Here is a 14,338-nt window from a genome sequence, read left to right on the forward strand (position 1 = left end):
AGAGCGAGAGGGGGGAAATACCCTGGGCAAAGAGAGGGGAGACCCTGGAGGGAGAGAGGGTGGAGAACCCCAGAGAGAGAGAGAGAGAGAGAGAGAGAGAGAGAAAGTAGAGAACCCCGGGGAGAGAGGGGGAGACCCTTGGGAGAGAGGGGAGAAGCCGGGGAGAGAGAGGGGAGAACCCGGGGAAAGAGAGGGGAGAACCCGGGGAAAGAGAGGGGAGACCCCAGGTTGAGAGAGAGAGAGAGAGAGAGAGAGGGAAGACCCCAGGGAGAAAGAGAGAGAGGGGGAAGACCACGGGGAGAGAGAGGGGACACCCCGGAGAAAGAGGAGACTCCGGAGGGAGAGAGGAGGGGATACCCTGGGGAAAGAGAGGGAGATCATGGTGGGAGACATGCAGAACAGGGAAGGAGGTGGTGGTGGGAGGGAAGAGAGCGACGTACCGAGACCATGGGCGCTCCGCACTTCACTGGCTTCCATTCACCCCCCTCGTCCCCCTCCTCCTCGCCCTCTTCTGCCTTCTTCTTGTCCTTCCGCTCCAGCCTCTTCTTCATCCGGTCATCCCGCTTGCGTTCCGCTGCCCGCTTCTCCTCTTCTGTTGGCTGTCTGGGGAGGGGGTCAGGGACAGAGGGTCAAAACATCCCCCCATCTGTCAGGGGAGATGGTGATCAACGTCTCCCCTCCCCTGGAAACCCCCACCTCCCCATCCACCAGCTCTGTGCGCAATATCACCCCAGCTCTGTGAACACAAACAACACAACCCAGGCCCTTCAGCCCTCGATGCTGAGCCAACCTATACACCGTCTGCCTTTGTATTGGACGACCCCAAAATTTCCAATTTATCATCAAAATCCAAAGAGAAAAGTCCCAGCTCTGTGAATCTTGCCTCGTGAGACTAGTTTCCCAATCCTGCTGAATCTACTCTGCCCCCTCTCCGCAGCTTCCACATCCTTCCTGTAATCAGGTGATCAGAAGTGAACACAATTCTCCAAGTGTGGGCTCACCAGAGATTTGTAGAGTTGCAATGTGACCTCTCGACTCCTGAACCCAATCTCCCAACTAATGAATCCAGCGTCCCACAGGGCTTCTTAATGATCCTATCAGCCTGCGTGGCGACCTTGAGGGATGTAGGGATCTGGACCCCAAGGTCCCTCTGTTCATCCACACTCTGAAGTAACCAACCATGAACCCTGGACTCAGCCTCCTGGATTGTCCAATATCCATCACCACACATTTCACTAGTTTGAACTCCATCTTCTTTGCCCAACTATGCCTCCTGTCGATATCCTCTTGCAACCTTCAACAACCTCCAGCTCCATCCACACCTCCTTCAACCTCTGTGTTATCCACAAACTCACTGACCCATCCATCTGCCTCTTCACCCGGGTCATTTATCAAAATCACAGAGAGCAGGGGGTCCCAGACAGATCCCTGCGGCCCCTCCACAAGTCAACGACCTCCAGGCAGAGAATTTTCCTTCAACTACTACTCTCTGCTTTCTTCCTACAAGCCAATGTTTTATCCATACAGCCAAGGTTCCCCCGATCCCGTGATCTTCTGGATGAGTCTCTCATGGGGATCACATCTACCACCCAACCCTCCAATTTCTTTTGTAATCTTCTTAAAAACTCAGTAAGTCTCATGAGGCACAACCTTCCTTTCAAAGCCAGGCTGACTATCCTCAAGTAGACTGGATTTCTCCATCCATGCCCCCTCCTTTCATCCACACCCCTTCCCTCCTCCCCTTACCCCACTCACTTCTTCGAAAATGTAGGCCAGCGAGATGTACACGCCCTGCTCTCCCCTTCCTCCTTCTCCATCCCCCTCCCCCTCCTCGCTTCCCACTCCCATCCCTACCCCACTCACTTCTTCAGGAACTTGTGGGCCAGTGAGATGTACTTGCTGTCATCATCGTCTGAGTCCGAGTCAGTGTCGTCAGAGGGGGATCCCCAATCCTCATCGTCCTGCTCCTCGTCCTCCTCCTCCTCATCTTCCTGTAGGGGAGTAGGGGAGAGAGAGGTGGGGGGTGGTGCTGTCAGTCCCAGCCCCAGACACCCCCCCCCAACGGAAAAGGTGTGGGAACTTCCCAGGCAGGGCTAGCAGCTCAAGGCAGACTCTGTCATTTGTATTGGGTCAAATAGGTGGGGATGGGGGAGGGGGGGGTGGGGGGAATGGGGAGATGAGGTTGAGTGGGGACAGGATAAGGTGCAGGGGGGAATGAGAGGAGGAGGAGAAAGGAAAGCATGGGAGAGGAGGGAAAGGTTTGGGTGGGGAGGAAGGGATCAGGAAGGAAGAAAGGATGGGAGAGGAAGGAGAAGTGAGGAGGATGGCAGTGGAGACGAATGGTGGTGAGGGGAGGGAAGAAAGGTAGGGGAGGAGGAGAGGGAAGGAGTAGGGGATGCAGACGAGAGGGAGGGGAGTGGAGAAGAAAGGACAGGATGGAGGAGAGGTGAGGGAGGGAAGGAGAGTAGGGGAGGGGTGAGGAGGAGAGGAGGGGATGAGGCAAGACAGTGGAGAAGGGAGAAGTGGAGGGGAGGAGGAGAGCGTGTACCTCAGGGGTTATGGTGGGGTCAGAGGGCAGATTTCAGGTACTGGGTTGTTAAAATGGGTTGGTTGGGGCCCATTGGGGGTGAAAGGGGAGAGGTCAAGGGGCCAAAGGGTGAGGTGGTGATGATTTCATATACTGGGAGGGGAATGCCACAAGGGTTTGGGGGTGCAGTGCGGAGAGGGGAAGTGATGAGGGGACAGGATGGACTGACCTCAGGCACCTTCGCCACCTTCTTGGGTTCCGGTGCAGACTCCGATTTCTTCAGGAATACTGCAGCGGACATCTCCTCTTCATCCTCGTCAGAGGATTCTGTGGGAGTGGGGGGGGAGGGGGGAGAGAGAGAAGGGATGAGGGGGAGGAGGGATGGAGAGGGAGGGGACGAAGGAGAGGGAGGAGGGAGAAAGGTCAGAGAGGGATGAAGGAATGAGGTGGTAAAAAGAGAGGAGATATAGTATGGGGGATAGGTAGGAGGAGGGATATGTCGGGGTGGTAGGGGTATATAGGGGGAGGTCGGTGGAAAGATATGGATGGGGAAGAGAGAGCAGGTATGGGGATAGGTAGGAGGGATATGTCGGGGTGGTAGGGAGGGGTAAAGAGGGAGAGGTAGGCGGAGAGATATGGATGGGGAAGAGAGAGCAGGAGGGAGGGAGAGTTGGATGAGAGATGGGTACAGAGACAAAAATCAGACAAGCAGGTCTATCAACAGTCGTTCGAGTTTGACCGAAAATGAACAAGCTGCAGGATCTGTCGAGGTGGGAGGGGAGGAGAGGTGGGGAAAGAAGGGCAGGTGGGGTGAGGAGAGGGAGAGAGGGAGGGGAGGAAGGGTAAAAAGGCCTCACCTTCATCTTCCTCGACTTCCTCCTCTTCATCAGCAGATTTTTCGGGGTTCTGGGGGAGGGAAATGAGAGTATGATTCTGCACACCAGGAGCCCCGTTCATGGTTTCCTTATGGGTAGACTGTACTGGGAGCCAAGTTCAGGGTATCCCTCTGGATGGACTGCACTGAAAGCTTTATCCAGGGTTTCCCCCGCTGAAAGTGCACTGGACGTCTCGTTCATGATTCCCCTCCAGTGAGACAGCAGCAGGAGCCGTGTTCAGAGGTCCCCACAAGTTAAAACATACCAGGTGCCCCGATCAGGGATCCCCTCTGGTTAGACTGCACCAGGAGCCGCACTCAGGGGTCCCCTCCAGTTACATCATACTAGGAGCCCCGTTCAGGGTTCCCCTCCAGTTAGACCATACTGGAAATCCCATTCAGGGTTCCTGACCAGTTAGACCATGTCGGGAGACCCATTCAGGATTCCTGACCAGTTAGACCATGTCGGGAGACACATTCAGGGTTCCTGACCAGTTAGACCACGTCGGGAGACACATTCAGGGTTCCTGACCAGTTAGACCACGCCGGGAGACCCTTTCAGGGTTCCTGACCAGTTAGACCACGTCGGGAGACCCATTCAGGGTTTCTGACCAGTTAGACCATGCCAGGAGACCCATTCAGGGTTCCTGACCAGTTAGACCACGCCGGGAGACCCATTCAGGGTTCCTGACCAGTTAGACCATGTCGGGAGACCCATTCAGGGTTCCTGACCAGTTAGACCACGCCGGGAGACCCATTCAGGGTTCCTGACCAGTTAGACCATACCGGGAGACCCATTAAGGGTTCCTGACCAGTTAGACCACGCCGGGAGAACCATTCAGGGTTCCTGACCAGTTAGACCACGCCGGGAGACCCATTCAGGTTTCCTGACCAGTTAGACCACGCCGGGAGACCCATTCAGGTTTCCTGACCAGTTAGACCACGCCGGGAGACCCATTCAGGGTTCCTGACCAGTTAGACCACGCCGGGAGACCCATTCAGGGTTCCTGACCAGTTAGACCATGCCGGGAGACCCATTCAGGGTTCCTGACCAGTTACACCACGCCGGGAGACCCATTCAGGGTTCCTGACTAGCTGGACCATGCTGGGAGACCCATTCAGGGCTCCTGACCAGTTAGACCATGCCGGGAGACCCATTCAGGGTTCCTGACCAGTTAGACCACGTCGGGAGACCCATTCAGGATTCCTGACCAGTTAGACCACGCCGGGAGACCCATTCAGGGTTCCTGACCAGTTAGACCACGCCGGGAGACCCCTTCTGGTCATGAATCATCAGCAATAAGCTCAGTTCCTGGAGCTCGATTCCATCCCTTACCTCTCTGTAGGCAATAATCTCCTGTTCAAAATCCCGGTTGTACTTCCGAATCTTTTGTCTCATTGTGGCCAAAGCCTTGGAGTTGTTCTTGTTCATCTTCTTCCTGGATTCCCGATCTTCCCACACCTGGTGAACGGAGGGAGCCAGACATGAGGGGGTGTGGGGGGAGGTGGAAATTAGGCAGAAGGATTGGGAGCAGGGGAGGTGGGGCCATTTACCTCGTTGACCATGTCCTCAAGGTCAACCAGGATACGGGTGTAGAACTTGGGAATGCCCTCCTTGTCCACGATGCTCTTAGACTTGAGGTATGCCTTGCCCAGCACTTCAAACTCCTCCAAGCACTTGGCCATGTCCCGGATTTTCATGGCATTCCGGATCGTCTTGATGATGTTCATCAGCTCATCGAACCTGGGGACAGAGGTGGGGGGTTGGGGTGAGAGAGAGAGAAAGAGGGAGAAATAGAAACAGGGAAGGAGAAGTTGCGAGTAGGAAGAATGGAGAGAGGCATGGTGAGGAGGGAAGGAGAGGTGGAGGGAGCGGGTATAAGGAGGAAGAGGGAGGGAGAGGGGTTGGAGGTGGAGGAGGAGGGAATGGATAAGGGGAATGGAGGGCAGTGGGAGACAGGGAGGGGGTGGGAGGTGGGGAGGGATAGGAAATGGTTGAGAGGGGTGGGAGGGAGAGGAGAGAAAGGGAGAGAGGGAGATGGGAAGAAATGGAGAGAAATCAAGAGAGGAGGTGAGATGGAGAGTCAGTGAGGGGAAAAAGAGAGGTGCAAAGATAAGTGAGGAAGGGGGAAGAGAGGATGCAAAATTATCACGTCAATTTCACACCTACCTGGAGTAAACTCCATTTGCCACCTCTACCGCCCAACTCCTCATCCTGTCCAGATCCCGATGTAACTTCCCACACCGTCAACAACACCCCTTCCAGCTCCCCATCCTGTTATAACATTCCACACTGTCCAAACCACTCTCCCAACTTTCCCTCCTGTCTGAATCCCGTTATAACCTCCCACTGTCCACATCACCTCTCCTAACTCCCCATCCCGTCTGTATCCCGTTAAAACCTCCTACACTGTACACAAAACATCTCCAAACTCCCCATCCTGTCTTTTTCCCATTATAACCTCCCACACTATCCACGACACTTCTCCTCACTCCCCATCCTGTCTTTTTCCCATTATAACCTCCCACACTATCCACGACACTTCTCCTCACTCCCCATCCTGTCTGTAATCCGTTATAACTTCCCACTGTCCACAACACCTCTCCCAGCAACCCATCCTGTGTGTATCCCGTTATAACCTCCCGCACTGTTCACAGCAAGACTCACAAATACCCATCCTGTCTGAATCCCGTTGGAAACTCCCACACTGTCCACAACACCTCTCCCAACACTCCATCCTGTCTATATCCCGTAACAATGTCCCGCACTCTCCACAACATGTCTCCTAACTCCCCATCCTGTCTGTATCCCATTATAACCTTCCACACTGTCCACAATATGTCTCCCAACCCATCCTGTCTGATTCCCGTTATAACCTCCGGCACTGTCCACAGCACCTCTCCCAACTCACTATCCTGTCCGTATCCCGTTATAACTTCCCACACTGTCCACAACACCTCTCCCCATCATGTCTGTATCCTGTTATAACCTCTTGCACTGTCCACAGCACCTCTCCCAACTCCCCATCCTGTCTATATCCCATTGTAACCTCTCACACTGCCTCTACACCTCTCCCAATTCCCCATCCTGTCTATCCGGTTATAATCTCCCACACCATTCACAACTCCTCCAATTTTGTGTCATCCGTAAACCTACTATGCCATCATTCCACCTCTTCAACTCAGAAATTAATAAAAATCACAAAGAACAGATCCCTGCAGCACTTCACTAGACTCTGATCTCCAGTAAGAATATTTTCTTTCTAATTCTATGTTTCTTTTTATAGACAAGCCTATTCTGAATCCACACAGCCAAGCTTCCAGGGATCCCAAACCTCATGACTTTCTGAATGAATCTAATATGGGAGTCCTTGGCAAACACCTTCCCAAAATCCATGAACATCACACCCACTGCTCTACCTTCATCAAATTCTTTACTCGCATCTTCAAAAGATTGTGAATCTCAAACGCAGCAGGGTAGAGAGAATGGGGGGGGGAAGGGTTAGTGGGAAGGGGAAGTGTAGGAGACCAGAGGGGTTTGCAGAGAAAGAGAGGGATGTAGGGGATTGGAGATGGTAACAGAGACAGGGAGGGGTGTAGGGAACCAGATCAGTGGTAACCTACCTCTTGTCTTTGGCGCTTCGCACAACCCTCTTGGCGTCTTCTTCTTCATCACTGACTAACAGTGGCCTGAGGGGAGAGATATAGTGGGCGAAGGAGAAGAGGGGAAGAGATATCTGAATTCCAGAACCACCTCAGCAGATGAACATTCCATACAACCCCAGTCTTGTAGAGCTCCCATCGCCCCCTCACCCACCAATGCGCAGATCCTGTCCCAACTCCTTTCCCTGATGTCTGTTCCGCCCATTAACCCCTTCCCTCCTGCCCAGACCTTGCTCCTTCACAGAATGGTTCAAGGGGAGGGGGAGTTCAGTGTTGGAGGAGCATGGGAAACATGAAGGAAATGGGGGTGCAGTGGACAGCAAGGACCCTGCTCTCTATGATTTTTATAAATGACCTGATGAAGAGGTGGATGGATGGGTCGGTAAGTTTGTGGATGACACAAAGGTTGGAGGAGTTGTGGATGGAGCTGAAGGTTGTCGAAGCTTACAAGAGGATATCAACAGGAGGCAGAGTTGGGCAGAAAAGTGGCAAGTGCAGTTCAATCCAGATAAGTATGAGGTGATGAATTTTGAACAAACCAGGAGGCTGAGCCCAGGGTTCATGGTCAGTTACTTCAGAGTGTGGATGAACAGAGGGACCTTGGGGGTCCAGATCCCTACATCCCTCAAAGTCGCCCCGCAGGTTGATAGGATTGTTAAGAAGGCCTGCAGGATGCTGGGATTCATTAGTTGGGGGCTTGAGTTCAGGAGTCAAGAAATCACATTGCAACTCGACAAATCTCTGGGGAGACCTCACGTGTTCAGTTCTGGTCACCGCATTATAGGAAGGATGAGGAAGCTACGGAGAGGGGCAGAGGAGATTGACCAGGATGTAGTCTGGATCGGGAAACAAGTTTCTTGGGTTAAGGTTCGCAAAGCTGGGACTTTTCTCTTTGGAGCGTATAAGGGTGAGAGAAGATTTGATCGAGGTCAACAAGATTCTGAGAGGCATCAATAGGGTGGACGGCCAGAGTCTCTTTTCCAGGGTGGGATCATCAAACACCAGAAGACGTGTGTACAAACTGAAGGGAGGGAAGTTTAGAGAAGTCAGGGGTGTTTTTTTACATAGAGTTGTGGGGTACTGGAATGCCTTGTTGGGGATGGTGGTGGAGGCTGGAACATTGGGGGGATTTAAGATACTCTTCGACAGACACACAGATGGAAGAAAAATGGAAGGTTACGGGGTAAGGAGAGTTTAGGTTTTTTTTGGTAGGAATATATAGGTTAGCACAACATCAAGGGCTGAAGGGCCTGTACTGAGCTGTATTGTTCTGTGTTCTATGGTGGGAGAGTCGAGGACAAGAAGGCACAACTTCATGATTGAAGGGCATCTGCTTAGAACAGACAAAGGATGGTGAATTGTGGAATTTGTTGCCACAGGTGGTCGTGGAGGACAGGTCACTGAGTATATTTAAAGCAGAAATTGACAGATTGTTGATTAGCTAGGGCATCAAAGGTTATGGGGAGAAGGCTGGGCAGTGGGGCTGAGTGGGAAAATGGATCAGCTCATGATTGATGGGCTGAATAGCCTATTTCTGCTCCTTGTTGAAAACCCTTTCAAGTTTATTGTCATCTGATTGTACAGTACAACCCAACAGAACAGTGTTCTCCGGTCCTCACTGCAAAACACAGACACACAACCAGACACAATACACATATAGACAAACAATACATATTCAGGACAAGTATTTCATCTGTACAAATAAATCAATATAGTTTCATGAATATGAGAGTCTCAGGTGGTCAGTGCGAGTGGTTCCTTTGGTCGTTCACCATTCTCATTGCCCCGTGGGAAGAAGCTGTTCCTCAGCTTGGCGGTGCTGGCTCTGATCCTCCTGGATCTCTTCCCCAATGGGAGCAGCAGAAAGATGCCATGTGGAAGGGGCCTCAATGATTTTGTGCACCCTCTTCAGTCAAATGATCCCCATAGATCGCATCGATGGGGGGGGGGGGTGGGGGAGGTGGGGATGGGAGGGAGACTCCAGTGATCCTCTCTGCCACTCTTATGGTCCTGTGGACTGGCCTCCCGATCCTCTCCTCTGCAGCAGCCGTACCCTCATGGTGATGCAGCTGGCCAGGACACTCTCGATAGCAGGTTGATATGATGGTGGCTGGTGGCCTTGCTCACTTCAGTCTTCTCATGATGTGCAGGTGCAGTTGTGCCTTCCTGACAAGTGAGGAGATGTTGAATGTCCACAATAGGTCACTAGTTCAGTGAACTCTAAGGAACCTGGAGCTCTCCACTAGAGTTGTTGATATGTAGTAAAGGGTGGTCATTCCTCAGTGGTGTACCTCAGGGATCGGTGCTGGAACCATTGTTATTAGTCATCAATATCAATGATCTGGATAGTAATGTGGTAAATTGGATTGGCAAGTTTGCAGATGACTCTAAGATTGGAGCCATTGTGGACAGAAAAGATTTTCAAAGCTTGCAGAGGGATCTGGACCAGCTGGGAAAATGGGCTGAAAAAAATGACAGACGGAGTTCATTGCACACAAGTGTGAGGTGTTGCATTTTGGAAGGACAAACCAAGAAAGGACGACCATGGTGAACGGTCGGGCAATGAGGAGTGCGGTAGAACAGAGAGATCTGGGAATACAGATACACAATTCCGTGAAAGTACATTGGGCTTCATAAATCAAAGTATTGATTACAGGAGTTGGAATGTTATGGTAAAGTTGTATAAGATATTGGTGAGGGCAAAATTCGAGTATTATGTACAGTTCTGGTCACCGAACTACAGGAAAGGTATCAATAAGATAGAAAGAGCGCAGAGAAGATTTACTTGGATGTTGCCTTGACTTGAGGAACTGAATTACAGGTAAAGATTAAACAGGTTCAAACTTTATTCCCTGGAGTGAAGAAGAATGAGGGGAGATTTGATGGAGGTTTACAAAATTATGAGGGGGACAGACAGAATGGGTGCGAGTCGGCTCTTTCCACTTAGATTGGGAGATAAATATGAGAGGATATGGCTTTTGGGTGAAAGGTTTAGAGGGAACATGAGGGGGAAGTTCTTCACTCAGAGTGGTGGGAGTATGGAACAAGCTGCCATCTGACCTGGTAAATGCAGGCTCACTCATGTTTTAAGAATAAACTGGATAGATATGTGGATGGAAGAGGTCTGGAGGATTATGAACTGGGTGCAGGTCAATGAGACAAGCGGTATCCTTTTTCGGCACAAACTAGAAGGGCCAAATAGCCTGTTTTCTGCGCTATAATGTTCTATGGTCCTGCTCCGCCTGAAGTCCACAATCATCTCCTTCATCCTGTCCACTTTGGGGTCTCACACCATTTCACGAGGATTTCCACCTCTTCTCCGCAGTGCGACTCCTTGTTGTTGCTGACGAGGCCAGCGACTGTTGTGTCGCCTGCAAACTCGATGAAATCATTGGAACTGGATCTGGTGATGCAGTCGTGGGTCAGGACCAAGCAGTTGGACCCTGCAATCCAGCACACGGGATCTTTGACCCAGGTAGAGGAGCATCAAAACCAGGCTGGGAAATAGTTTCTTCCTGCAGGCTGAGATCGAGGAACGGTGGTATCCCATGACCATGCAAATCATCCCAAGTATTTAGAACCGGAGAGCCCCCCCCACCCTTTGATTTTCACCCCCTTCCCACACCACCTACTGTCGAGAGAAGCCGCCAGTCCCCGCCTTGGGCAATGCCTCTTCTCCGGATGAAGAAGATTCTGATTCGCTGTCTGATCCAGTTGCAAAGAACCTCGACATGGTGAGACCTGGAGAGGGGCAGGGGGGGAAGGGGGGGGGGGGGTGCGAGAGACAAAATCGTGATCTCCAACACCTGAAACTCCTCCCTCACATCCAACTTTGCCAATTCATCCTACTAGATCCCTCTATCCCCCCCTGATCCTTTCCCCCTCCTCCTTCCCACCGAATCCCTTCTGAACCATCCATCCCCGTCCTGATCCCTCACCTCGATTGCTCTCCCTCCCCTCCCTGCTCCTCAATCCCTCTCCTCCTGATCCCTCACGTCAATCACTCCCCTCCCTCCTGATCCATCACCTCAATCTCTCCCCTCCCAATTCATTCCTCCTCAATCCTCACCTCCATCCTCACCTTGATCTCCCCCTCCCCTAATTCTCTCCTCTTCAATCCCTCCCCTCCATCCTGGACCCTCACTTCAATTCTCTCCCCCTCCCTCCTGACCCCTCACCTCAATCACTCCTCTCCCTCCTGATTCTGTCAATCCCTCCCTCCTGATTCCTCACCTTGCGCTCCCCTTCCCTCTGTTCCCCTCAATCTCTCCCTCCCACATGATTTCCCCCTCGCTCTCCTTCCCCGATTACTCCCCCCTCTCCCTCAATACACCCACCATCCCCCCATCTGCCCCTGCCTCTCCCTCAATACCCCCACCAATATCCCCTCCATTCAATTCCCTCCCTCAATATCTCTGCCCCTGAACACCCTCATTTTTACTGCTTGCCCTCAAAGCCCTCTACTTCCCTTCCACACCTTTCAGTCCCTCCTTTCTCCCTCATCCCCACCCCTCAAGGCTCTCATGCCAGTGCCTCTCCTTACTTCCTCTGTTCCTCTTTCCCCTTCCCTTCCATCCTCATTCCTTTCCCCTACCCTCACTCTAATCCCATTCCCTCCACCCTCCCCTCATTCTCCTGGGCATCCACCCTCTCCTCATTCCCTCCAAATTTATCCTCTCCTCATCTATCCCTTCCCTCCCCTGCTCACTCCCCCATTTCCCACCCACCCTCCCCATTCCACCTTCTTCACCTCCCTCACTCCCTTCTACATCATTCCCCTCCTTCCTCCCCTCGCACTCCCCTACCCCTCAATCCCTCCCCTTGATTCCCCTCCAACCTTTCTCCCCCTGTTCTTCCTTCCCCACCCTCTCACCTATAACCTCCCAAACCTTGGTTCCCCCTCCTTCATACTTCTTCCTTCCCCTCCCCTCCTTCCTTTCCCCTACCTCCCTCCCTCTCATCCCCTTTCCCTCTCCCTCCAATCCCCTTTATTGTCCCATACCTCTCATCCCCTCCTCTCCCATCCCCTCCATTCCCCCCCCTCCCCCCCTTTCCCCCCTCCCTCATACTTCTTCCTTCCCCTCCCCTCCTTCCTTTCCCCTACCTCCCTCCCTCTCATCCCCTTTCCCTCTCCCTCCAATCCCCTTTATTGTCCCATACCTCTCATCCCCTCCTCTCCCATCCCCTCCATTCCCCCCCTCCCCCCCTTTCCCCCTCCCCCCCTTTCCCCCCCCTCCCCGTCTCCCCCTTTTCCCCCCTTTCCCCGTCTCCCCCTTCCCCCCCCCTCCCCGTCTCCCCCTTTCCCCCCCCTCCCCGTCTCCCCCTTTCCCCCCCCCTCCCCGTCTCCCCCTTTCCCCCCCCCCCCCCCCCCCCTCCCCGTCTCCCCCTTTCCCCCCCCCCTCCCCGTCTCCCCCTTTCCCCCCCCCTCCCCGTCTCCCCCTTTCCCCCCCCCTCCCCGTCTCCCCCTTTCCCCCCCCCCTCCCCGTCTCCCCCTTTCCCCCCCCCCCTCCCCGTCTCCCCCTTTCCCCCCCCCCTCCCCGTCTCCCCCTTTCCCCCCCCCCTCCCCGTCTCCCCCTTTCCCCCCCCTCCCCGTCTCCCCCTTTCCCCCCCCCTCCCCGTCTCCCCCTTTCCCCCCCCCCCCTACCCCGTCTCCCCCCTTTCCCCCCGTCTCCCCCTTTCCCCCCCCTCCCCGTCTCCCCCTTCCCCCCCCCTCCCCGTCTCCGCCTTTCCCCCCCCTCCCCGTCTCCGCCTTTCCCCCCCCTCCCCGTCTCCGCCTTTCCCCCCCCTCCCCGTCTCCGCCTTTCCCCCCCCTCCCCGTCTCCGCCTTTCCCCCCCCTCACCTTGTTCTTTTTCACGCCGTCGCCTTCTACCGGAAATTAACTCACGACGGGACCGGATATCGTCTCCGCATCGACGCCGGCGTGGATCTGGCTCCGCATGCGCAGTCTTCACTTCGAGCAATCTTTGGAGGTGGCAACGGGAATCGCGTCATCTTTGGTACTGGAATCGAGGGTCACGCCATCTTTGATGCTGGCGTCTGCGTCCCGCGGTGCTCCTACCCTCCTCCCTTCCCTCTTTTTTTTGAATATTTTCTTTATAGTTTTCCAGAAATATTTACAAATCAACACGATCAAAAGTTTTCTCGGTATCTAAAGCTGCTATCAACGTTGGTTGGGTTGTTTTCGTGATGCATTAATTAATGTAGTCAATTGAACATTATCAGCAGAATATCGGTTCTTAATAAAACCTGCTTGATCTACATGTATCAATTGTGATAAATATTTTGCAAGCCTATTAGCTAACACTTTGATTCTGTCTAACAGCGCATAATTTAATCCACAAAATTTTACCACGGCTGCCATGGAAAAACTCCTGTGCGCAGGGAGCCTCAAAGTGGACCCATGCCACCCAGAAACCCAAACACGCTTCGAGATCTGGCAGCACGCGGTCGAGGCGATCATCCTGGACTCCGATTGGAAGAGGTTGGACCTATTCCAGTCAAAGCTGAGTCCCCACACCTTCCAGGTAACTGTCGGACTCTGGCTTTACCTTACTCTTAATTTAGTCTATGTGTGATCTGAGTCCAGCGTGTGAGAGATGGGAAAATTGATCTAAAATTATGAACATGGAAGAAACTAAAATTCATCAGTTAATGGCTGTAACCAGTACAAACAGGATGAGCTTGGGGATTAGGATGCAGGAAAGCAGAGTCAGCACGATTAACATAAGAATCTTCTGTGTGACAAGAGCCACCATAAGGCTAAGAAAAGGAATGGTAAGGTACAATAGAATGTAGGAAGTTGAGGTAGTCTGGATCAGATAAAGGTCTCCTAGCCCTGGACAGAAGTACCAAGTCCTACATATCTAATTAGCTAACCATACACAGATTTATACATATGAAATTAGCCAACCCTAGACAGGATGAGTCAACTCCGCATACCAAGAGATTGTAGCCCCGAGAATCAGGAAGGTGTGAATAAGGACAATGACATGATGGGGCACCCACAGGATACCCCCTGGTCCTCCAAGTGTACTGAAACTGCACGTAGGCAGGAAGGATTACCTATGCCAAACCCATCCAGGGGGCAGAAGAATGTAAGGGGGAGGGCACTCTGATACTGAAATTGACTGTATAAAAGTTGGGTGAGCCCCAGTGTGTGTGTGTATTCCCAGGGTAAGGGGAAGCACCCAACTTTGCATTGTTGTAGTAATAAATGTTCTTTGTTCTCAATTTTTGTCTCGAGCAATTTCTTTAAAGGTACTTTAATTTCTAA

At 52.7% G+C, this 14,338-nt stretch overlaps 1 protein-coding gene across 1 annotated transcript in view; it reads right to left on the reverse strand.

The window, feature by feature from the left end:
• The window catches only part of eif3c (eukaryotic translation initiation factor 3, subunit C), a 38,758-nt gene extending 25,783 nt beyond the window's left edge, over positions 1 to 12,975 (reverse strand). The window contains exons 1-9 of the mRNA XM_069926868.1: positions 12,905 to 12,975; positions 10,697 to 10,805; positions 7,026 to 7,091; positions 4,956 to 5,145; positions 4,738 to 4,863; positions 3,385 to 3,433; positions 2,757 to 2,854; positions 1,864 to 1,991; positions 441 to 603 (exon numbers count right to left, since the gene is read on the reverse strand). Coding sequence (XP_069782969.1) covers positions 441 to 603; positions 1,864 to 1,991; positions 2,757 to 2,854; positions 3,385 to 3,433; positions 4,738 to 4,863; positions 4,956 to 5,145; positions 7,026 to 7,091; positions 10,697 to 10,797 — 921 coding nt within the window. The 5' untranslated portion in view covers positions 10,798 to 10,805; positions 12,905 to 12,975. The remainder of the gene's footprint in view (positions 1 to 440; positions 604 to 1,863; positions 1,992 to 2,756; positions 2,855 to 3,384; positions 3,434 to 4,737; positions 4,864 to 4,955; positions 5,146 to 7,025; positions 7,092 to 10,696; positions 10,806 to 12,904) is intronic.
• Between the last annotated feature and the right edge of the window lie 1,363 nt (positions 12,976 to 14,338).

Source organism: Narcine bancroftii, chromosome 3 (assembly GCF_036971445.1).
Source record: "Narcine bancroftii isolate sNarBan1 chromosome 3, sNarBan1.hap1, whole genome shotgun sequence".
Lineage (NCBI taxonomy): Eukaryota > Metazoa > Chordata > Chondrichthyes > Torpediniformes > Narcinidae > Narcine > Narcine bancroftii.